The sequence below is a fragment of the Aethina tumida genome, chromosome 1 (genome assembly GCF_024364675.1).
Source record: "Aethina tumida isolate Nest 87 chromosome 1, icAetTumi1.1, whole genome shotgun sequence".
NCBI classification, from domain to species: domain Eukaryota; kingdom Metazoa; phylum Arthropoda; class Insecta; order Coleoptera; family Nitidulidae; genus Aethina; species Aethina tumida.
Genome location: NC_065435.1, coordinates 64611989 through 64636130, shown reverse-complemented (window position 1 = coordinate 64636130; position 24142 = coordinate 64611989). Strand labels below are relative to the sequence as shown.

Here is a 24142-nt window from a genome sequence, read left to right as displayed (position 1 = left end):
AATAGTTTTAGAAAAATTAATAACATTATATTATAGCTGAAATCAAAATTTTAGATTAATGATCTTTCAGTTCTTTATAAAACTTCAACGAACCATTGAGCTGAATCACCCATTTAAGATGAAAACATCTTCTCAAGTGTTTACAGAATTTAATAAACAAAATAGACATTAAAAAATTCTGCGTATGTCTTTAAAAATATTTTCTACATCACCCTGTAGAAGTCTGTCAATATTTTTTATATAAAAAATAATTATAAAAATATAATATAAGAGTATTTATATGACAAAATAATAAATCAAATAAATAAATAAATAAAATATAGTAAGTATGTCACGAAATTTCGTACTCTTATATCTATTTTATGGAGGTAAAACATAACATAGTAAGTATCCCTATTTTTACTACTACTAGAACTGTACTGTGCTAGGGTTTACCAAAGTTTATTAACCAAAATTAAATATAAAAAAATAGCAAGAACTTACACTAACCTTGAGGTTTTTCCTCAGCGGAACGAATAGTTATGGTGCATTAGAAAATAATAAATCATATAAAACTCACAAAACAAGTTTTGGTTGAAAAAAACACAAAGTATTAGTGACTTAAAACTTATTTCATACATTTTTTATTTTAAAATTGTGTAAATTCATAAAAAATTGGTTAGTATATTTTTCCTTTTCACAGGTGAGGAGGTGAGAAGACCTCTAAGGTGAAAAAAGTTAGAGGGGCAAACATTTCTTAGTGTTCTTATTTTGTTAAAAACATTATTTCTTGGTAAATATTGTATAGAATAGAAAAGTTAATCGAACATTGATTGAGCCCGCATAAGGGCATTTTGAAATTTATACAGCTCATACTCTGTACCAAATTCTCACTCGCAGAACAATTTATCAGCAACTAATTACCTTTTCTCGAACCCGTTAATCGAGGCTGGTGTAATTTACGGCGTTGGAAATAACTTTCACACAGTCTGGTTAATATTCCGCATAATATATTTGCTTTGTCGCAATAATAGATTCATTAAACTGCATTTATCCAAGTGCTAATTTAGAAATAATTGTAGGTTAGAGTTGCAGCACATCGTATTTATCTCTGGCTGCAGATATGCATTTACATCCTCACGAATGCGGATTTCATTAAAAATTTTATATGATCATTGTATATATATATATATATATATATATATATATATATATATATATATATAATAAAAAAATTCCGGACTAAAGTTCGTTTTGTAACAGTGGGTGGTATTTTTAATTGAGTAAGGCGAATAAAAATGTCATTAATCAACAAACAATATAATTTATTGCAGCAACCGGGTAATTATTTAACTGGCTCTTTATAGTTTCTCGCTAATGTTGTTTGAAAGTTCAAAGTTTCATTTAATCGCTGCAAGAAATGCTCTATTGGGGTTTACTAAGATAAGGTAGTTTTTATTGTACATACACATTGTGATAGTTAATGTAGTTAAAACTTAAACTGATGATAGCCAGACAGTGAAAAAAAAATAGTTTGATGCAAATAATTTTCATGATTGAATTTTTGCCATCTTTTTATTATTTATAAAAGTCCAAAATCAAATTATTTGTTGTCCATGTTTTATTTCAAAGTACTTAGACCTCGTATAAAATTTACAAACTATAAATGATTTTAATGTGACTGAAATAGGTTCGTTAATTTAGATACCCACTCAACCTAAGCGAATGTGAAGTTGTTTTCACTTTTAATAGATAATCTCATATGTTTATTAATATTAATATATATTATATAATAATTACAAATCACATAAATTGTGGAGCGTATTTGGGTATGCAATTTCTTATTTATGGTATATAGATATAAATTTGAATGTGCTGTATGTAATTCACTATTCATTCTATAAATTCCAACACCGTTGCCACTAATAAAAAATATAGAACTGCAAACAGTTGCACTAGAGCTCCATACAAATTGAAAACTAATTGAATTACGTAAACAATCATTAGCCGACGTAGAAGTCAGATTGTGACTTAATTGCATTTTTCAACCTGCTATTTTTCATCACAATCGACGTCCAGATTGAATAATGATGGTTTTTTTATTCACCATTTAAAATGAGGATTATAGCGCCAGTATTCGACTACCGACGACCTCATGTGTCATGGAGATGTGAAATTTGTCAGCAACCATATACGTAGAAGGTTGATTATTGATTCACATGCTTTGCACTTTTCGTAAAAGGATAATTATGTCATGACCTTAAGGCGTGTTCACCATTTTTTTAAAATGGAAAAATGCATATTCAGAAGGACGGGCTCCGCCTAATAAGGAATCAATTTTCATGATTCGGTGTTGTACCGAAGTGTTGGGCACAAACAAAACGCATTCGGTACTTTACACGAGTGTAGACGCTTGAATTTTACACATCGGTTGGTTTTGGGGTCCGCAGAGATTTTGCCCTAAAAAACAAACCGATTGCTAATACTGTTCACATGCATTTCACTTATTATTACAACTGTACTACCTCACAATTCCGAGTATTAATGCAAAGGTACAATTTCGCGTTCGCTTCAAGATCTTATCCGCTGTGGTTTATTATCATGATAAATTTTAATAAGACGACTAGCCAACATTACGCGAAAATATTTCACCGGACGCAGAATGTTCCTACGAATCCAGCGAGTCATTCCGTTCGTTAATTTGTCGTTTATGTATTTGTACAGGTGTAAAAACTGATAATTATTGAGGTAATTAATATACACAGCAATTAATTCGAGACGGTTCAGTAATGCGATACTTTAATGTAACGTTCGTGAAATCGTAAAATTATATGTATAAAGAATGACAAAAAATCTTAATTAAAGAATGGTTGAAGTGAATAAAAAGTGTTAGCATAAGAGTTATTAACATTAAGACAGTGTGGCCCATTTAAGATCCCTCCTATTTTTTATTTATAATTTGATTCTAATAAATAATAGTTCAAAAACACTATATACGCTATAAAAATTGTTTTATCTATCTGTCGGTGGAAGTCTATTATACGTAGTGCCCGCTTTAGAGAGGGTCACTTTAATGTATCTTTATTATTAACTTATTGAGAATGAAACTCCCTGAACGTAGCTGTTCTTAATGGGTTGTCTAGCTGTTAAAAAAAATTTAAGATCAAATTTGTCGATTTATTGTAAAAGGTGCATAAAAAGTTTATACACACTTGTTTACACCCTCTTAAAGGTTACAAAAATTAATTTTTTATAATAAAATTAGATATAATAATTTTAGAAGAGAAAAAAAATTATAAACATTATCAAAATTCCGAATTGGTTTTCTCACAAGTTTTGATACTGCTGGTAGCCCTTAAATTAAAAATATTATTGTTGACTAGTTATTGTTCAGAATAATTGACAGTTATATGTTTTTAATAATAATTGTTTTCATTTTATTATTAATTTTAAAAGTAAGAATAAGGTATAAAATAGAGAAAGTTAAAAACATATATTTTCAGTTACTGTTAACATAAATCAAAACATTACAAAAAACTAAAGTTTTTCAAGCCTCATGTTTAACCAAAAGTGTTAAGTGCCAAGAAAACTTATTTCATTACTTTATTGGAAAAATCTGTATGCTCCTGCTTCTCTATAAATGGAATCATGGCTTCTAATTTTTGTTGTCACTTATGTGACTTTTATAAATAATTTTTCAGATAGATTTAACTTTTTTAATATTGATTTTTTTAAAAAACTTAATAACTCACAATAACTGTATTTTCCTAATAACATTCCTGGATGTTTGGCAACTACTTGTATAAAAGTTTACTGATCTGAACTACTTTTAAGTATAATACTGAATCACTTGAATGTTAAAAAATTTGTGCACATCAAATATTTGAAATTTTCACAGGTTATTGCGATAGCAAATATATTATTTCCAAGAGTAAAAATAATTTTGATAAAATTGGCAATTAGAACATGTGAGATTATCAGTGTTTAAATTTGTTACATAAGTAAGTATGTAAAATGTATATTCTTTAACACAGATGTGAAGAAATTGCAGTATCAAGGAAGATACGGTACAAAATAAATAGTTTGAAAAACGATAATTATAAATACTATATAATTTGACTTTTTTGAATTTTTTTCGTGCTAAAAAATATGCAATTAGACAACAACTTTATGATTTTCAACAATTCTAACTATTAAAAATTTTATAGTTGTATTGAAACAATAAGGTTAAAAGCTTACTACCAAAAATTTTAAGGAAACTAATTAAACATTTTAAAAAGCTTCAAGTTTTTGAAAATATTGTACATTATTCTAAATCCTAATTTCTATAAAAACATAGTTGTTTATATTTCAATTATGAATTAATGTCTACATCAAGGAAGTGTAAGATAAGTAGAAATGAAATGCATTTTATAAAAAGGGAGTTTACCAAATGTCACAAAATATATTTATTACATTAAATCACATTTTTATGTATTTATTCCCTCTAATTAAGCAAACTAAGGAATAAACTGTCACTATCTCAACTACTTTTTAGTATAATATATTAATGTATTAATTATTTATTCATACTTGAAGAAAAAAAGAATTTCCTCGAGTACTCTAGGGTCTCTATCATAAATTTGAAAAAATAGAAAAAATTGTAAGTATTTTTTTTTTTGCTGCAAAATCCAAATCTGTAGTAAAATACAGAGGAGAGTACTAATTTTAGCATTCAATTTTGATTATTATCATTATTATTTGAATAGAACTTATTATTCGAATTTTCAACTTAAAAAATCCCTTGTATATTTTTAAAGATATTTTAATACGCAATAATTTAGTTGTGAAAACTATATTTATATTTACTTGATTTATTAATGTCAACTCGCATTACTCACAGATAATTTTAATATATTTCAGATTAGATAAAAGGATATTTTTTCATATTGTATTTGATGTCATTTTTAATTATGTTGCAGACTTATGAATATTCTATAGTATTTAATGGTGTATACTCATTTTTATTTTATTCTTAAATGTTATTTCTTTATTAAAAAAATGTTATAATGGAACTCTAACGGATTACTAACGGATTTATTATTATTTATTTATTTATTTTGTATCCTTTGATTTGCTCTTTAAAAACGAATTATTAATAAAATAAGTTACAGGGGTGTTGCCATCTTCTGTTAAACTTGATTGTACAAATTCCCATTCGGTGAATAACTTGAGTGTATCGAACTGCCGAAAATAATAAAAACGTGAGTTAGTACATAACTCGTCTTACGACCCCCGTCCTGTAACCACACAATCGAAGCACCATTTCGTCGCGGTCCGTGACAATCGGCGCGATAAATATAAATTTAAGATTGTTGTGTTGGAAGCTGTCTCCATTTTTTTGCAATGACCGAATTGGCAGTAGTCGCCCAGCCATAAAAGGTCACTCCGGATGACGTAAGTTCTAAGTCCGCGAGACGCCCGCGCCTTCTGTCCCATTCTAGTACACAACACGGTGAGCGACTGCTTTCACTGCTCAATTATTTTTTTCGTTCCCATCTTTCTATTCGCCCGGTTTTTCAGGCCCACTAATTAACGAATGTTTTTTTTTTTTCTTCTTTTTTGGCGATGCGACGTCTAGAAACTCGATTTTCTGCCATGAGAGCACTATACGGCTCATTATAATGAGATAGAAACTGGTCGGATATGTTTCTGGTTCTCACCTCCAAATTATTGTAGACTTCAGACGTCTCTGCCCTTTAAATCGTTGCGATCGTTAGTTTTATCGAAGTTAAAATTTATTTAACGGTCCATCAATTTGCTCGGGATCCGTGTTGTCCCCCAAAATTGGCATGTTTTTTTTTTTTGGGATTTGGATCCAATTAGTTTTAATTGGCCAGATTAGGAAGCCCATTGTTTTCTCTAGGGTATAAATATAGTGGATGTAGAATTTATATAAAAAAAATCTATTTCATCTCGTTCGATTGTATATTTACGTTTCGCGACACGCTCTTTGCTATTGATTCCTCGGAACCGTTGCTGCTGCACTAATAAAAATTCCAATTTTTTCACTTCTACTAGGAAAAAGAGATGCGCTCTCGCTAATTTTTGGAATTGTTTCCCACGATTAGGCCAAGACTAAATACTTTTCAAATGACATTTTTTTAATCGATTACTTAACGATATAATGAATCTCCCAGTACTGATCATTCCCAGAATCTTCTAGGCAAATTATTTCATTCATTGTATGCTTCAGAATCTGTTTAAACTCGCTTTAAGTTTTTTATTTCAATGCAAGTAAAAATTTAAATTTCCTATTGTCATGTTATTATTATGTGCAAATAAACCATATGTAAACGTAGGGCATTACTATTAAATTAAAAAATGATTTGAAAGTAATAAAAATTATGGACGCATGATTGTTGTGCTGAATTTTGAAACTGATTGAACCACTTTTGGGAATGAATAACGCATCCACCAAAATTTAACATCGTGTGATTTCAGATTTAAATTACCAGTATTATATATTACTGTCGTTATTGAGAAGTATTATTAAAAAAAGTACAAGTATTTAATATTTTTTATCGAAATTATCTTCTAATTAACATAATATTTTATGAAAGGTAATATGTTATAATTCTGTTTCTATTTTAAATGTAACGCAGCCAATTGTAAAATTGTAAATAAACATTGAAACGGCTTAAAATTCAATTTGACACTAATCTCGTTACATGCTTAAATAATTGCGCACATTTATTAAACTAATCAAACAATAACTGGCCGTCAAACAAATCTGCGAGCATATTCACAAAAAGTGACAGTCCAGTTATAACAATCAATTTAGAAATCCCCGTATCCATCATTAAACGTCCATTATTTCACTATACATTCTTGCAAAAAAATCTTTATTATATTGAACGAAATTAACGTTATTCGTTCTAAATAAAATTAATTTCGTCAGAAAAAAAGGATGAAAAAAAAAAAAAAAAGAAAAAACAATCCGAAACACCCACGATTGTCCGCGAAACGACACAGAATCTATCGTGCCAAGTGACGGAACAGCGTGCGAACGCACGAACAATCAAAAGACAGACAAGTGCCTAGGATTGACCATATAAGCGTATTGGAGAGTGAAAGATCGGCCACAGGACCTGCCGTCCGGCCTTTGAAACCATATGGCGAGTGGGTTGCTAAACACACGCGTCCTTGTGTCAGTTCTTTACCGTCTTGTCTCCCATTTGCATCGAATTACATATATGTATTGTATAAATTAAGCTGCGACTGCCTACTAAACAAAAGAAATTTGTCAGCGGGTGACTTATAATTCAAGACAATTCGTAACGCGAAAATATAAATAGAAACGGCAGGTACTTACCGAATTTTCATCGTTCATTTCTTTCTTCTTGTACTTCGGTTCGTTGTCTCTGCCTTTGTATTCCACATATCTGGCTCTCAAACTCTCTTCCCTAACCATATTCTGATGTTGTTGCTGTTGGAGCTTCTCCTTTTTCTTTTTACTGTCCCTTGTGAACAGTGATTTCATCTGTAAGCAAATGTTTGTTAAAAACTAACCCATAAAATCACCAACCATTATACTTTTTCCAAATTGCTCTTTTTCTCTGGTTTCGGGGGCTTCTTCTCCACCTTCTTTAAAGTGTTTCGGTCAAAACCTTTGTCAATCCTGGGGTCGAAATGCGATCCGTCATCGATACTCCTTTCTCTTGGTACGTAGTCGTGCGCCTTGAGCTTCATTTTATAGTCCAGGTGCTCTAAGTGTCTATAAGGATCGTCCTCTTTGGAATATGCCCTGTCCGAATCGTAATCCTTCTTTTTCCTACCGTTTATGTTGTCTTCAGTATGCTGACGCTCACTGGCGATCAGCAAAGAGCTGGCGAAGCCTTCATCTTCACTCTCGTTACAGTATTCCCGTCGGCGGGGAGGACGAGAAGCGCGCCAGTTCTCACCGGAGTCTCTGCGGAAGTCATTTTCTATTCCGGAGTCTCCAAATTTATCCTGCAAAGATTTAATAATACGAAAAGATTTAATAATAAGTAGAAGTTAAAAGACAAAATTTTTGATGAACTGATTGTTATAAAACATACCTTTCTTTCGTTTTCGCTGTGATCCAAATAGCGCTCAGATCGGTATCTCGAAGAGCTGGTTAGTCTGTTTTCGTGTCTCTCCCTGCGTAGCGAGTCGTGGTAAGAATCCCTGTAGTTGTCCGCATAATCCTGGTGATGAATCTCCGGAGTCGATTTGTAGTAGTCCCTGTCCTTAAAGATTTTCTGTTTGTCGCTTCTGGCGTTGTACCTATTATGACTAGCTTCGAACTGGCGGTTCTCCGGCGACGATCTGTAATCGCTTATCTGCGAATCGAAACTTTTCGGCTCATTGTCGAAACTCTGGTAATTCTTTGAGGTGTGGCGTTCGGGGTGATCACCGAAATACCTCTTGCTGCGGGACTCGGTGGTACGCCGTTCGCCATTCTTATCTGTCCTTGTTTCCGACACGTACTTTTCCTTGTAGCCAACAGGACTAATCGATCCGCTACGGTAATATTTCGACGATGATTCCGTGACGTAAACGTGAGTGGGTGTTTGACTTGGATATTCTGGCGAGTGCCGCACCCCTGAGTCGTTCAATCTTCGATTAATCCTCGACTCTAAAAGGTCACGTCTAGCGCTCAAGTCACTTCTTCCGTTTCCATTGGGGGTTCCGAAGCCGTTTTCGAACTGTTCTGTTAAACTTTCTCGTCTCTTCGCGTCCATTCCGTCCCCACGTCCCCTGGAAGACGAGTCTATATATCCTGTGTGCTCTTGTCTCGAGTAAGAGTTTACTTTTCTGTAATCACCGCTGTAACCGTTTATGAAGGCGGGATTTGTGAACTTGGGGGTTATTGGTGTTTCTTCGGCAAACTTATCCACCTCATCGAAGAAATCTTCGGTTTTTCTAAACGAATCATTAAATCTGTCATCCCCAAAATGTGTAATGGTCTTCTCTCGATTAAACCCTGTATTCTCCTCATAACCCAAACCTTCGTCGGAGTCCGAATGAGGATGTTTCTTTCCGTTTTGGTACGCGGTGTGTACAGTTTGTTTGGTCGGCCCGCTCGTGCCATTTTTTCCACACACCACTTGAGCATAAATAATAGGACTGCTAGGGTTGGGTAAGTTTTCATTGGACATGTACTTCTCAGGACTTATGCCCCTGGTATAAGAGAACGGTTGGTTGTTATTGTGTTGCATGGAAACATTGGGGGATATTAAAATGTTTGTTTTCGGAGGTGGTGATGCTGAATCAGTGCTAAGTCTTTTCACCATATGATCCACTGTTCGACCTTTGGTTAGAGGCAGTTTATCTGCCGGTTTTTGACTACTGTGAATCATGTTCGGGGAACGTTTACCTGAGTTCTCCAAATTCTCGATCGCCTCCTTTATTCTCGGAGAGGCTGAATTTGATCCCGCTGATAATTTTTCCTCAAGCTTTGGCTTTTCTAGGATCAATTCTTCATTTAAAATCTCCTTGGGTTTTCCAGCTTTTTTGTTTTGATTTTTGTTCTTAGCTTCATTGGACTTGTTTTTCTTCTGTGTCAACGATTTCAATTTTTTTCCTAAACTCGTTTTCTGTTTATTGTTTGTTATCTTTTCTGCCTTATCAACATCAATTATAATAATCTCGGGTTCTTTGATATCTTCCGGAGGTGCTACTCTTACTCCTGTTTCTTTAAATATTTCTTCATCCACTTCATTTATGTACTCTTTTAATTTTTCGGTAACACTCTCCGACTTCTTGCATTTCCTTCTTGCTGGTGCTTTTATACTTACATTGTCATTACTAAGAATGTTCTCTTTGTCATCATTTCGACCTTTCGAAAAGTAATCATCTCTTTGTGTTACTTCAATAATAGGCGACAATTGTTTTTTGGGTGACTTTACAGGGGAAACTTCCTCAGAGTCACTTCCGGATCGTTTTCTCAGTAAATCACCTTGCGATCCATAAGCTTTAGACTTTAAATTCGTAGCATCGCTGACGCTTCTACGAAGATTCGACTTTTTTGCGTCTTTTTTGTCAGACTTCTTAAATATGTCGAATATTGAGGTTTTCTGTGTGGTGTGGGGTGTACTTAAGGTTGCAAACGTGCGTGGTGGTTTTTTGGGTGGCACAGGTTCTAGAGAGTTTCTTCTTAATCGGCGATCTAAAGACGATGATATAAAATCCGGTTTCTGTTTTCGCCTGTTAGGCAGAGTATAAAATTTTTCTGGGAGAACACCTGAAATAAAGCGAAAGGAGGAGTTAATTTAAGAAAATAAAAAAATATACTAATATTAAATAATATTAATGAAGAAATACCATCCTGTCAAAATATAATTATTATAAGTATGCATGAATAAGTGACCAAATTTATTTAATGTTTTCGTGTTAATCTGATAAATGATGTAATATGAAGTGGTTAACTTAAGTCCAGGAATATAATCATTAAGAAATTTAATTAACATCTCAATATGGGTAAGTTATACTTAGAATTGCGGCATTCTTTGTGGTCGTGCTCGCAATTAAATTAAAATCCTGGCGAATACCGACATTTAGGTTGGACGAGGATATTTCTTAACGAGTTCACAATAGAAACTGAACGTTGCTTTAATAGATCTTTAATTAATTTATTCGAAAGAATAATTAAATAAAATTGCCTTTGACAGATTATGGGTAGATTACCGCACAGCTTTTATATATCTAAATTCTACAAAAAATTTAAATATAATTACGAGATTATTTAATAACGGAAACAGTCAAGGGTAAGTCTGTTCTTTATGTAAACTAATTGACGTGAAACTTTCCAATCTCGAACTCGTAAGTGATATGTAACTGAACGACAATTAAAAATAATACCTCTTTTGTTAATTGTGAAGCACGTAAGGACCTTGGTATTAGATTTTGGATGTGTCTTACATCACACGACAAATATTTTAAGCCGTTAAACCTTCGGATGTATAACCATAAATGACAATTTCAATAGCTCCTTAAATTTATAAGAATCCAAAATGAAATCAAATAATGAGAATTACTAATTAATATTCAACTGGTTGAACTTGGTCAGGCAACACATGGCGTATTTTAAAACCCAAAACAAGATGGCATAACAACTAATTCGTTTTATTCAAATTTATTTTGTTTCAATTGTCCACTTGATATAAGAGAAATTAAATAAAATGGACCTGATACTGATACAGTTAATCAAAAAAGTAAATTTCCAATGGTTCTAGTCTGTCAAGTTGTCTATGATTACATAGCTAAGTACTTCAATGGAAGCGAATACCGGATACGAAAACTAAATAGCTGATGTATTTTCTTGGTCTACTTATATAAAGTATATGTTTGAAGGAAAAATTGCCACTGACACATCTTGCATTGAGAACAAGAAGATCATACAATCGTTCCTGTAAATACTGTACATCATACATATAAATTATGTAAAGAAATGTGTAGTCATGTATACAAACAATATTGTTCCTTTTGTGTTCCGTGTGCAGCGAATGTAAATATAGCTATGTATGGGCACCGTGCATAACTTTCATACGGGTGCATAATGAGCGTATTTATTTTATTAATAAATAAGGGATGTATCATAATTCACATTTTTAAGAACATAATTTAATTAATAAAGCATCAAGTGTATATTTATTGTACACGATTTTAAAATACATCATTACTGTGTTTATAGGTTTTAATTGATTTGATTAATTAACTGTTTGTTTGTCTTTAACGAAATTGTAAAACGGGTATTTAGGTTGTAACGTTTACGAAATAAATTCCGACATTGTTGAAATTTTCAGGTTAAGGATTATATTATATAACGCAATGTCAGTTGCATTCTGATGCATTTTTCATCCTTTATTAATTTAAATTGTGAATATACAGGCATTAATTAAAATACTTTGTGTAATACTGGTTAATGAATTTTAAAAATCCAAATTCATGTACATGTTAAATTATTTATTTTTTTAAAAATAATTTGCACGTATATAATTATAAATTTCAAAATGTAGTTATGAAAATTCTTAATTAATTGTTAATTTCTAAAGATATTATTATATAAATAACTCAAAATAATTTTAAAAATTGAGTTATTTATATAAGACATATTATGAATTAATGATAACTTCTTAATTGAAATTAATAGTAATTATTGTTTGTTATGTTATATGAAGGGAGTATTTTCCGTTCAGAGTAGAGTATTTAAATATCTTTTACATATGAGAACCCAGTGTAAGACACATATTCTTTTAACTATGTAAATTTACCAATATTTAGTTAACATCAAAGATAATTAATGATTCTCTATATGTAATATGATCATATAATGCATATCAAGAATATGGAATATTTTAATAAGCTTACATATCAAAGAAAAGTATTGTATATATAACCTTACTTACCTAACTTTAGACCAGTTATTTTTAATTTTTTAGTAAACCAATACCATGACCAATAAATTTTTAATCAACAATTAAGTTATTTAAAACTATATAATTTTAGAATTTGTGTTGAAAAACTCTTTTATTATTATATTTATCTGATTTTCAGTATTATTTTATTTATTGACACTAATAAATATTTTTATTTATCATCAATTTCTTTAAAATATTGATAAATGTATTAACCAACTTTTTTATGTATGGAGTGTGATTTGGTATTTATTGGTAAAATCAATTATCAATGTTGCAATTTTACTAAATTAAATAATGTTTACCTATATTAAATATCCAATTTAAGGATAATAAAACACTTGATTTGAAAATAATATTATATATCGAATTTAATATATACATATATATGTGTATTTAGCATATATGGTATTTTTCAGATTTTTGTTTATATCTTCGATAAGAAAAAAATATCAAGATGGGAGTTTATTCCAGATTGATATTTTGTTGTATTGATAGGGCTGGGATTTTTTAGGACCTCACTGTATATAAATATTCAAAAAAAAAAAAACTGGAAAAGTTAAATTATTCAAATATAAACAGTAAACAGATTTTAATAAAGTAAAAGATAAATAATAAATCATTTTAAATATTCTTTTCGTTCGCAAATTAGAAAGAAAAATTGATTTCCCTGATAAGTCACTGATGTTAGGCCCTTAACAGCTGTTTTAAAAACAAAAGAAATATTTACCAAAATTTTTTCAGGGGCATTTTTTCAATAATTTTTATACCTATTTAATAAATAATTTCAGAAAAAAGTTTCACAAACTTTATTAATCCGTACAATTATATCCCTGTACAATTTAAACCTGTGCAAATAAAATATTATTTTTGGTAAAACGTCTCTTGTGAGTTTAAACATTATTAATATTATCCTTATGTTTAATTTGGGTGCAACCTTCTTTAACCTATATTCAAAGACAACAACAAACAGATACGATTGTGAGTCACGACACCAAAATAACCGATTGCATTTTGCCATCGGCATCACCATCGCCCAAAAGTGAGTAAACAAACTGCCGAAAATGAATCTTTCTTTAAATAGGCAATCGGGCCAGGATCTGGTGGGCGTAGGTGTCATTATAGTCACACACGTACGTTCAGGTGTGTGTGTGGGGACCACAATCCTTTCCATATAAAATCGCTAAGCGAAAAACAACGGGGAAATATTACGTAGATACGTGAATTTGCATGCACTATTGGAAACTGGACTGAGCGGAGCCAAAAATCGATTGAACCACGTCAAACCACGTGCGGTCACTTCCGCTTTGTTCGTTATGATGGATAAAAATGTATGACGTTCATGTATTTATGGTCAACAACAGAAATTATTGGTTACCTTTGTCCTGGGTAACGCAGTCGAGTTTATCGGCTTGGTGTAGGACCCGGGCGGCTTCTTCGGCAAGTTCTTTTTTGGAGCGTTTGAGCCGCTCTTTTCTGACGGGCGAAGCCACCAAGTGACCCGCTCCGTCCGCGCTAACCGCGCCAACGATCCGACCACTTTCTCGTGGCACTGCAACAATAAATAAAAATCATCAAAATCTTTGATCAAAATTTGAGAAAATAAGAAGTAATATATATATATATATATATATATATATATATATATATCAAAATTTCAGAAAATAAGAAGTAATATATATATATATATATATATATATATATATATTTGTTTCACTTAAACAGTCCTCATAACGGGGTTTAAATTGTTGTAATGCATTACAAAACTTTCGTTGTCTATTTATTAAACTGTGTATAATAATTTATATATGTAAATTAATATTTAAACCACAGTTATTTTTATTTTAATTTAGATGGGCCACACTCTATATTTAGAAAACATTCTTTATAGGCGTAAGTACTGTTTATTAGACTTTTTTTTTAATAATTTTTTGTAAGCCTCGTTAAAATATCAAATTTAAAAATTTTTGTATATAAATCATTATTTAGAACTTTTATATTAATTTAAACGGGATCCTCTGTATATTTTACTAGAATATTTTTATTTTATTAATTATTTTGTTAGTGATATCAAAATACAATATTTTTTTATATTAAATTTTTTGTAATTTTCCAAATATCGAATATAATAACTTATGTACGTAAATTATTATTTAAAAAATTATTTTTTTATAATTTACGCCACATTGAATATTTAAAGAACTTTATTTCTAGATTTAGGATCTTTTTATTAGAATTTTCTTTATTTTATTATATTTTTTGTAAATATTTATTGTATGTAATATTTAAATAATATTTATATTTATAATGTATTATTTAAAACCTTTTTTATTATTATAATTTTAAGTTTAAAAATAACTTTTATATTTCAATTAAATATGAAATATTATGCAAATAACCTCTATACAACTATAAAGTTCATTTCCATTAGAAGTAATAAAAATAATGTTTTATAAGAAAGTGCACTTACGTAATATTTATATATACATATGTTTAAATTAATGTTTCAAATGCTCAATATATTTATTTATAATCATTCTTAATAAATATACAGTTAAATTAAATTAAAACAATCAATTTCTAAACTATTAGCTTGTCAAACTAAATATTATTAAGTATCTAAGTATTCAACAAACTATGAACTTAATTGGATAATAACTTAATGATTTAAAATTAATTGCATTTATATTGAAAAAAACCCTTTATTATTGCAAAATTATACGTCATATTTTGTATAGCTATTGATTATAATTAAGTCTATTATACGATAGCATCGTAATTTATTTATCTATTTATCCAGAAGATTTATTAATTTTTCAGATTATTGATATCTTATATAAGATGAAAATAGTCGTCGAATTATGTAAACTACAAAACTGGTTCTTTTAATATAAATTAACAAAGTCGAAGAATTTTTATTGCCAATTTATCTGATCAAAAGAATAAAATTTATGTTTTCTATTAAATAATAAAACATAATTAACAAACTAAAGCAATATAGGAAATGCCCAGGGGCATATTTAAGATATTTACAGTTACAGGTTTATTGACAAATTATTTCTATTTCTATCGTTAACTGATGGTAACTTGGTGATATAAACGATACATTAGACAACGAGCCCAACTAATATATAAACAGTGTTTAGTAAACACCAATTCCAATGCAATATAACGAAATCAGTTTGAATCGATTACATTACACAAACAGCCGACGATTGTTTATCGATATTTCAAATTTTATTTTGTAAGAACTCTCTCATGAAAAAGCGTTTTGTAACACTGCGAATTGTTATGGCAGTCAACAACTGACCATTATGTTAATATTTGGCTTCAAGGTTAGCAAAATATTTATATAATACGCTAAATAGTTTTGCTTGAATTTCGTCGTAATGTACAATATTCTCTGTTGGTTTTTTTTTGTCATTTCGTCAAAATTCTGCTCGCAAAATCCGCCATAATTTACTGCCCGTCTACAATGAAATAATGTTTCAGCAGTACTTAGCTCGACTAGTATTTAGGTTTATGTCTAGTTAATATGTGTAAGTCATTAACTAAATTGCAACGGGAGATTTGCGCGATGATTGGAAACAAAAATAGATCGTTTACAACGATAAAGAGGTGCCGAATAGCGAGATCGAAAGTAAAATTTAACTTGACACAGATTAATATCTCGACATATACAAAATATTTCAGCTACAGATTTAATTATAATCATTTTAAAGCCAATTAGTGGTTAAAGAATTTAGGTTGCAGTTTTTTACCCAACGAAGGTTACAGATTTATGTGGATCGGTTATTTTTGCTCTATAATTAACTGACATTAGAGGAGTAAGTGGAGTGACCTTTAAATAAATATTTTGATACGGTGCAATGACATAAATTTAATTGAATCTGAATGAAACTTTTAAGAATGTTTCGTTGCATTATTTTTTACTTCTACATCAAGGATGTTCATTTTTTGTTTACTTTATTCTTGACATTAATAATATAATAGCATAATGGTGTACAAATACAGAAGTCATGTGTTTCTTTAATGAATTAAAATTTTAATTCACAGTGTTTACCTTCCATTTAAATGGGCTTTGTTTTTATTTAATGGATATTGCAATGAAGAAGTCAATATTTAAAATATAAAAGCAATATAAAGTGTTATAAAAGTTGCTGTTAAAATTTCAGGAAATTTAAATATACATAAATTTTATCTCCTGTTAGAATAACCTTTGAAGTAGGTAAAAAAGCGACCGTCCTTAAACAAATGTTGACACACCGTTTTTATTTCGTAAATTACCATAGTTGTTTATACCCGAACCACTGTGCCTTGTTTCTGAATTTACAACAAATATTTGACGGTTAATTATTCCCGCGAGATGTCCCAGAGCACAAGATCCCTGGAAGTTTGCAGACCTTGAGCGATGCTAAATATTTATTCAACGATCCTATTTTTACAGAAAGAACACGAACAATACAAATAGTTCATTCAAGTGTATGGTATAATTGCCTGGGATGTACGAATTTCAATGTAGGTTTTGGGTTGGGCGCATTTAAATAAAACAAAACGTCCATACAAGTTAGCCATAATTCTAACAATTCAAAAGACCTCACATAAAAACCAGGCGAAAGAGAGCACATCATCTGAAGACTGGGGAAGTTCATACAAGCCATAATTTACCGTTAAATTCGTATTGGCAATTTGTACCATTCATATTTATAAATATATGTTGATTGATACAATACCGTTATTCATAATTCACCCAACTCCAAATACATTTAAGATTTATTTCAGAGAGTAATGAAAAAGATGATGAAAACATTTGATATGCAATCAAAAAGTCTCAATGAAACCAATGCTGGCAAAGATCTATTATTCACAGTGATAACTATTTACTTTTAGTAACATTAAAATGCAAAAATTATTCGTGCCATGGATAACATTGGATATGTAAGGGGACATTATTTGACAAACCATGAATTTTTTTAAAAAATGTGTCTAATTCTATTTTAATAGGGACTCGAAGATAATTTACCATTTGACAAAGAAGCAATCATTTCAAGAAAGCTATTAGGCATTTTCGAGGTTTGTGAAAGGTTAGTTTCATCGTCAATATTTCTGAAACGGTCGTAAATTTGAAAATGTGGTTTGTACAATCAACATTTTAGAGAAATTGAATTTTGGTTACAAATAATAATAAGTATGCTAGTTAAATGATGGTTGACGTTAAATAAACAAATTATCTAAATTACTGTTATGGATTTCATATACAAAAAAACATTTTAATATCTACCATAACACCAAAATTTGGAATAATTTAATTATGCATACTACGAATAATATTAGATAAGGACAAATAATTATGTTAATTTTTGGATCCACCAAATTTGTTTCATACAAAAGAGTTTATATAAAACCAATATTAATTCTATTTTTCTAATTCTACCATTATTCCATCAATATTATAACATTAGAATTAGGAATTAATTTTGTAGTCAGTCTTAATTTTCAATAAGAGCTGCCAGAAGAAAGCTTTTACCATTTGATAAAGAAAACATTGATTTCCAAAAAGTTTTTACAGTTTTTCTAAATTATTTGTGTTAATTTCGTTGTTAATATCATTAAAATAGTCATAAATAAATATTTTAATTTTTGAACAAATAATGCTTCTTTAACTTAAATTTAATATTCGTTAAAATATAAAAAATTTGATTTTCAAACATTTTTGACAGTTTTTTAAGTTGTGTTAGTTTTGTTTCTTAGAACTTGAAGGAAGCTTTCATCATTTGACAAAAAAAGACAAAAAGTTTTTACAATGTTTCGAGATGTGTTGGTTTCTTGTTTTTAAAATACTTAATATAATATAATATTAAAATGTGTTTTTCAACAATCGACATTTAGACAAATTAAACTTTGGTTACTTTTTATTTTTTTCTACCTACCATGTACCCAAAACAGGCAAACTTTATCCATGTATATTTAATTAATTATGTCCAAAGTCACGTAGATATGTCTTATAAATTTAAGATCTAAATTATATTGGATATTATGAAAATATTTAATACCTAATGATGAATACCTAATATTTAGTCCCTAAAATTAATCATTCATCATCAACAGCAAAATTAGGTATAATTTAGTTTTACTATGTATAATATTATATAAAGGGATGTTAGAAATATCTCACAAATCTACCATCTATCATTAGACCAGAATTAGAAATAACTAATAATAATAATTTCAATTTATAAAATAGAGCTCGTATGTGCTAGTTGCCCAAATAGTGGATGCCAATGGCCATATTTTAAAAAACTGCTAATTCAGTATGTAGAGATAATATTGGAATATCAAAAATGTGGAAAATATTTTTAAGTTTCTATAATATCTGCACCACTCATATCATATCAATATGTATATCAATTATTCTTTCTAATTTGCCAAGTAAAAAACAGTTTAAGATATTTGATTATTTGTTATTCTCAAAAGAGAACATTTATTATATTTTTTATTAAAATCTTTTTACAGTATCTCTTCAATGTGTTAAACATTCAAAAATATCAAAGTCAATAACATCACTTTGACCCAACGAAAATTGATAAATTTAGTACCAACAGAAACAGTTTTCTTTGCTCTATATTTTATGTTTTACTTTTTTAGCTTTTTTACATCAATGAAATGGCATATAAGTATGTAGGTAAATAAAGTATAGAAATCAATGTAGTTGGGGATAATTTTTTTATTATTCAGTATTTGACCACCCCGTACTTTCATAAGTGTATGTACTTACAAAAATTGTTTAAAACCTAGGATTTCATATTGGTGAGAACAATTTTTCATTAATTCTTCGCTTATTCCAGTAAACCCTTTGACATATTTGTATTTTCTTCGATTAGTCTTGTTTTCACTCATCCCGCGTACAAAATTTACTAGCGTCAAATGTTGATTGTTCCACATACCTAACAGCGAAAAAAACTTATGGGCATTTAAACACCATCCGAATCATTTCTACAACAGGTGGTTGGAATGCTGCGCGATTATTTACAAATTCATATGCGAGCCACATATTGCAGAGTAATTTAATTAATTGTTGCTTATTTCATTAAGAGATGCTGTTGCATATACTTATCGTCGCTTATTTACAATTCAAATAAGTATAATTAAAATGTACTAGTAGTATTCACACTGGTTGTGTCAATTAGAGGCTGTTCGAAATTTGTTCGTTTTATCAGTTCAAAAATATAAATAAATAATTAAATAAATTAAGGGTTGTAACTGATTTCGATTCAAATTCGTAGAAAATAATCGTTATTTATGTGAAAATCTTTTTCCAAAATAAAAACATAATCAACTAATTATAAATTCAAATGACCATATATAAAATGTTGTTCCTGTTCGACTAAATACGTTGAAAGTAGTAATTAAATTATTTACGTCATTACACCTGACAAGGTCACTTGCAATATTGTGACAAATGGTAATACATAACAACAAAAATTAGATGACTGTTAATATTTTCTCGATGTTGCCCATGGATAAAATTAATTATTAATGTCGCCGTTTCAGGATAATTAACCATTAAAAGCCTATATTTTAGGCATAATACGGCCATTGCGGACGCATTGTTTTGTAAATACCCGTGAAATTTGCATGCCTCAAGACCGACCGAACCAGTTTTGGTATCAAACAAAATTTTATTGGCCGACGATATTAGAAAAATATGTTAAATATACCCTGATGGGATTTGCTACGTTATTAAAGTGGCCACTTAACTATAATTTTCATTTAATCCTAATTACTAATTAACGACGACTACTCTGTATAACATTTTACAGGAAATTAGTGTTATTGTTATTACTGAGGATTAAATTTTATATCCACTGGCAGTCTAGTTTTTTTTTGTATGTGTGTGTACGTTGAGTTCGCGTACATTCTTCGAAAACAGGACAACAGAGGAGATTTCTCAAGAAATTATATCTAATTGTATACGCAACTGTCGTCGTTGAGAATCTTAATTTAGACTTACGACATTGCTGGATATACATATTTGAATTTTAAAGTTAGACCATAAATCATACGACGAAAGTTTATTGGAAATTGTTGTCATCAACGATACTAGAGACGTTACAAATTTGAATAACAAGAAATTCCAACTTTTTCAATTGACATTGGAAAATTTATATTCAGGTTGTGTAGAAGCATCGATTCGGTGTAATATTGTTATTAAAATCTTGGCATTTCTTTTGAATATCGAAATAACTAAGTCAATTCCTTAACAAGGAAGAAAATATTAAAGTGACGGTAAAAGATCACATTGTAACAAATATATCCACTGACAATTTAATTTTATTGCGTGTGTTACTTTGCGTACGTTGTTCAACAATAGGACAACACAGAATATTTCTCAAGGAAATTGTAATTAATTGTATACGCAACTGTCGTTGTTTAATTTTGAGTTAAATACATGGTACATGTACACAAAAAATCATAGTTCTCTTGTATATCGAAATGTATTGAAAGCATATGAAACGAGTGTACACAGAACTGTTGCCATCAAAAATGCTGAAAACGATGGTAAGTTACAAATCTACAACAAAAGGGTGATCAGGAAATAAATCTTCAGTTGCAGCTCGAGTATTTTACGTTAGAGAAAAAATATTACATCTTGAAATTAAAGAAGACAAAAACTTTTCATAGTTTTCTTGCATATCGAAATGTATTTGTTAACAAACGAAGAAGGGAATTTAGAATGGTTACTCTTTCCACTAACAGTTTAGTTTTTTGAGCACGTCGAATTTGTGAGATGTTATCATAAATGATGACGATAAACGTTACAAATTTCAAAACAGCAAGAACAAGTGGAATCCAAAATTACATCTAACTTCCATCATCAAGCCAAATGAAACAATTTACGTCTGAAAAGTATAGAAGCATTATCAGTCCAAAATTCTTTTATTTATTTATTTATTTAAAAAGGAAGAGAATATTAAAAGGATTATAAAATATCATGTTGAATAAAACATATTCATTGGTAGTGTAGGGCAACAGAAAAGGTTTCTCAAGAAATTATGCCTAACTGTCCTTGTTAAGAATCTTAATTTAGACTTACGACACTCCTGAATATATAATTTTGATTTTGAAAGTTATACATTACATTATACGACAAAAGTGTTCAGGGAATTCTTGTCATTAAGGATGTCGTCGATAAACGTTACAAATTTCAAAACAACAAGAAGAAGCGTGATCAAAAAATAAATCTAAGTAGCTCCAAAAACATCAATATACAGGGTATCCCAGAAAATGTGGTCAATCTCCCAAATTCAGATAGAACACATATAAATAATAAGACTAGTTTATAAATTTTTTTCCTACAGCCTTCTTTATGGAGATATGGGACCATAATGGACGCCCCGTAAATCCTTAACCATTTGACCAAATTTATTAAAAGGGAGCTCAAAGAAGATTTCTCAAGAACTCAAATCGTATGACAAAAGTTTGTAGGGAACAGGTACCAAGGATATTAAGGACAAAGATAAACCTATATACTTATATAAACTTGAAAAACAACAAGAAGTGGAACCAGAATATAAATGCTGCTGCAACTTCGAATAAAAAAAATACATTTGGAAAGTACCGAAGCATTTTCTCAGCGTAACTATCTTTAGCTAGCTTAGATATAGTTTAATATATCGAAATATAATACGATAATATATCGAAATATAATATATACGTATTTTCATACGGGGGAGACAAAAAATATATGTATTTTGTGACTTTGATAGCAGGACAACAGAGAAGATTTTTCAAGAAATTATATTTAATTGTATCCTTTAAAAGAATCTAACAAATTTAAAGTTCTTTTATTGTCACATGTGACCTCGGCCAAAGTATTTTTCGGGTCACACTTCATAATTAATATTATAATTTTGCACCTTATTTTCAACATTCAAATAATAAATGAATTGAAATATTTTCCTTAGATATGCAACAATTTTATTATGTTAAATAAAAAAAGTTGTCATAAAATAAAACTGTTACCCGTTATTGCCTAAATCAAATTCACTATGTACAACATTATTATTTTAAAAAATATTTTTGATCCATTTTTTTCGATTTGATGCAACTCTACATTATATAATATTTGACGAAGTTGTGTTAATATATTGGTACAATAAATATTAGTATTTATTTATAATTAACTTTTTTATTTAAGAATAAAAATATTTAAATAGAAAATATGTAATTTTTATAATTATTTTCTTTTGAAATTATATACCTCCTGATTAAAAATTATTGTCCATGCAACTTCTTTGAAGAGTGATAATGGAACAAATAGAACAAGACAAGTTTAGCATTTATCATATCTATTAATATCTATTAATATATTTTATAATTTTACAAATAATTAATTTAGAAAGTAATTATTTAATTGTTAATAGTTTTGTTTAGGATATAATTTTTAGATACAATTTTCCTTGCATTTAAAAATAAAAATTATAATTTAAATTAAAAATATAATATTATATTATAATTATTTTCATTTGAAATTGGTATATACCCCGTGATTAAAAATGATTGATCATGCCATTTCCTTGAAAAATGATGATGGGACAAATAAAATAGGACAAGTTTAGCATTTAAATATACTCAAATTAAATTTTAGGTTTTAGAATTTTTGTAATAATTAATTTAAAAAGTAATTTTGTTTAATAATTTGTAGTTTTGTTTAGGATATATTTTTAGACACATATATAACCAAGACTGAGTCGAAAGAATCTCTTCAAGTTCTCAGTTTAAAATGTTCAAATATGATATCATAAGTGGTATTATGATAGTTATCCCCACATAATACATATTCATGATATCCATATATCACAAACTTATTAACTTAGGTTTTTTAAAAAAGCCGTAAAAATATATGTGATATTGACAACAATAGCTTAGAAAAGTTGTTTTCACTCATTCATTTTTAATCACAAGGTACATTTTCGTTTCTATAAATAAATGTAAGTACATTTTCATGTACGTACCTAATTCAACTAATTGTATATAGGTAATCGAACGCAATTAAATATAATTAAGCATTTTTGTATTGGGTGCTCACATATTTGTTTCCCGTGCGTAAATAAATAGTTTGTCACATCGGTTTCAATTCTCGCAGTTGACAAATAATCGATTGTTAACCTTGTTAATCCGATGACGTAAATCAACAAACAACTTACACTCACTTTGAATTGTGTCTAAATCACAAACAAATCATCGATATCCGATTAGACCTCACAAACCAACAACAACACACCAACAATCAGAGAACATCAATTTTTCACCGTGCTGCGACCGGCACCGATATTTAAGTCACCTTGGCAAATATTTCGGAGCGACTAAATTGTTGACAAGAGCGCGGAGTAGCATATTGCTATTTTTTTATTTTCACAACATCATTTGCATATATCGCGGTGTCCGCGCGCCCGCCGTATATCTCCGTCTCGCTCGGCCAGTCGCGGCAGCAGGTTTACTCAGAAATTCAATGTAGGAGTAGAATATGCGCGAAACCAGCTGACATTTAAATAATATAAATAAGCCGTTCTGCCTACTCCACTTCTCTATAATCGACACCTTCGTTTTTTCCTTCACACCGTCTGTGGTCAAGTGTGTCTTTGCTTTGCTCACTCGAATTTCGAGAAATGTTATTTCGCATTAGGATTCTATAACAGTAATGTCGGAGACATCTGTAGGCGATGAGAAAAGAAACCTTA

General features: G+C 29.7%; 1 protein-coding gene across 3 annotated transcripts in view; it reads right to left on the bottom strand.

The window, feature by feature from the left end:
* LOC109609226 (uncharacterized) overlaps nucleotides 1-24142 on the bottom strand; it is a 138803-nt gene that overhangs the window by 9016 nt on the left and 105645 nt on the right. Inside the window, exons 1-5 of one of the 3 annotated variants that reach the window (XM_049961993.1) lie at nucleotides 23615-23763; nucleotides 13780-13953; nucleotides 8061-10228; nucleotides 7555-7971; nucleotides 7334-7501 (exon numbers count right to left, since the gene is read on the bottom strand). In XM_049961993.1, the coding sequence (XP_049817950.1) occupies nucleotides 7334-7501; nucleotides 7555-7971; nucleotides 8061-10228; nucleotides 13780-13953; nucleotide 23615 (2928 nt within the window). In that variant the 5' untranslated portion in view covers nucleotides 23616-23763. Of the gene's footprint in view, nucleotides 1-7333; nucleotides 7502-7554; nucleotides 7972-8060; nucleotides 10229-13779; nucleotides 13954-23614; nucleotides 23764-24142 lie in introns of those variants that run through there. The other 2 variants (XM_049961992.1, XM_049961994.1) reach the window with 2 other exon arrangements.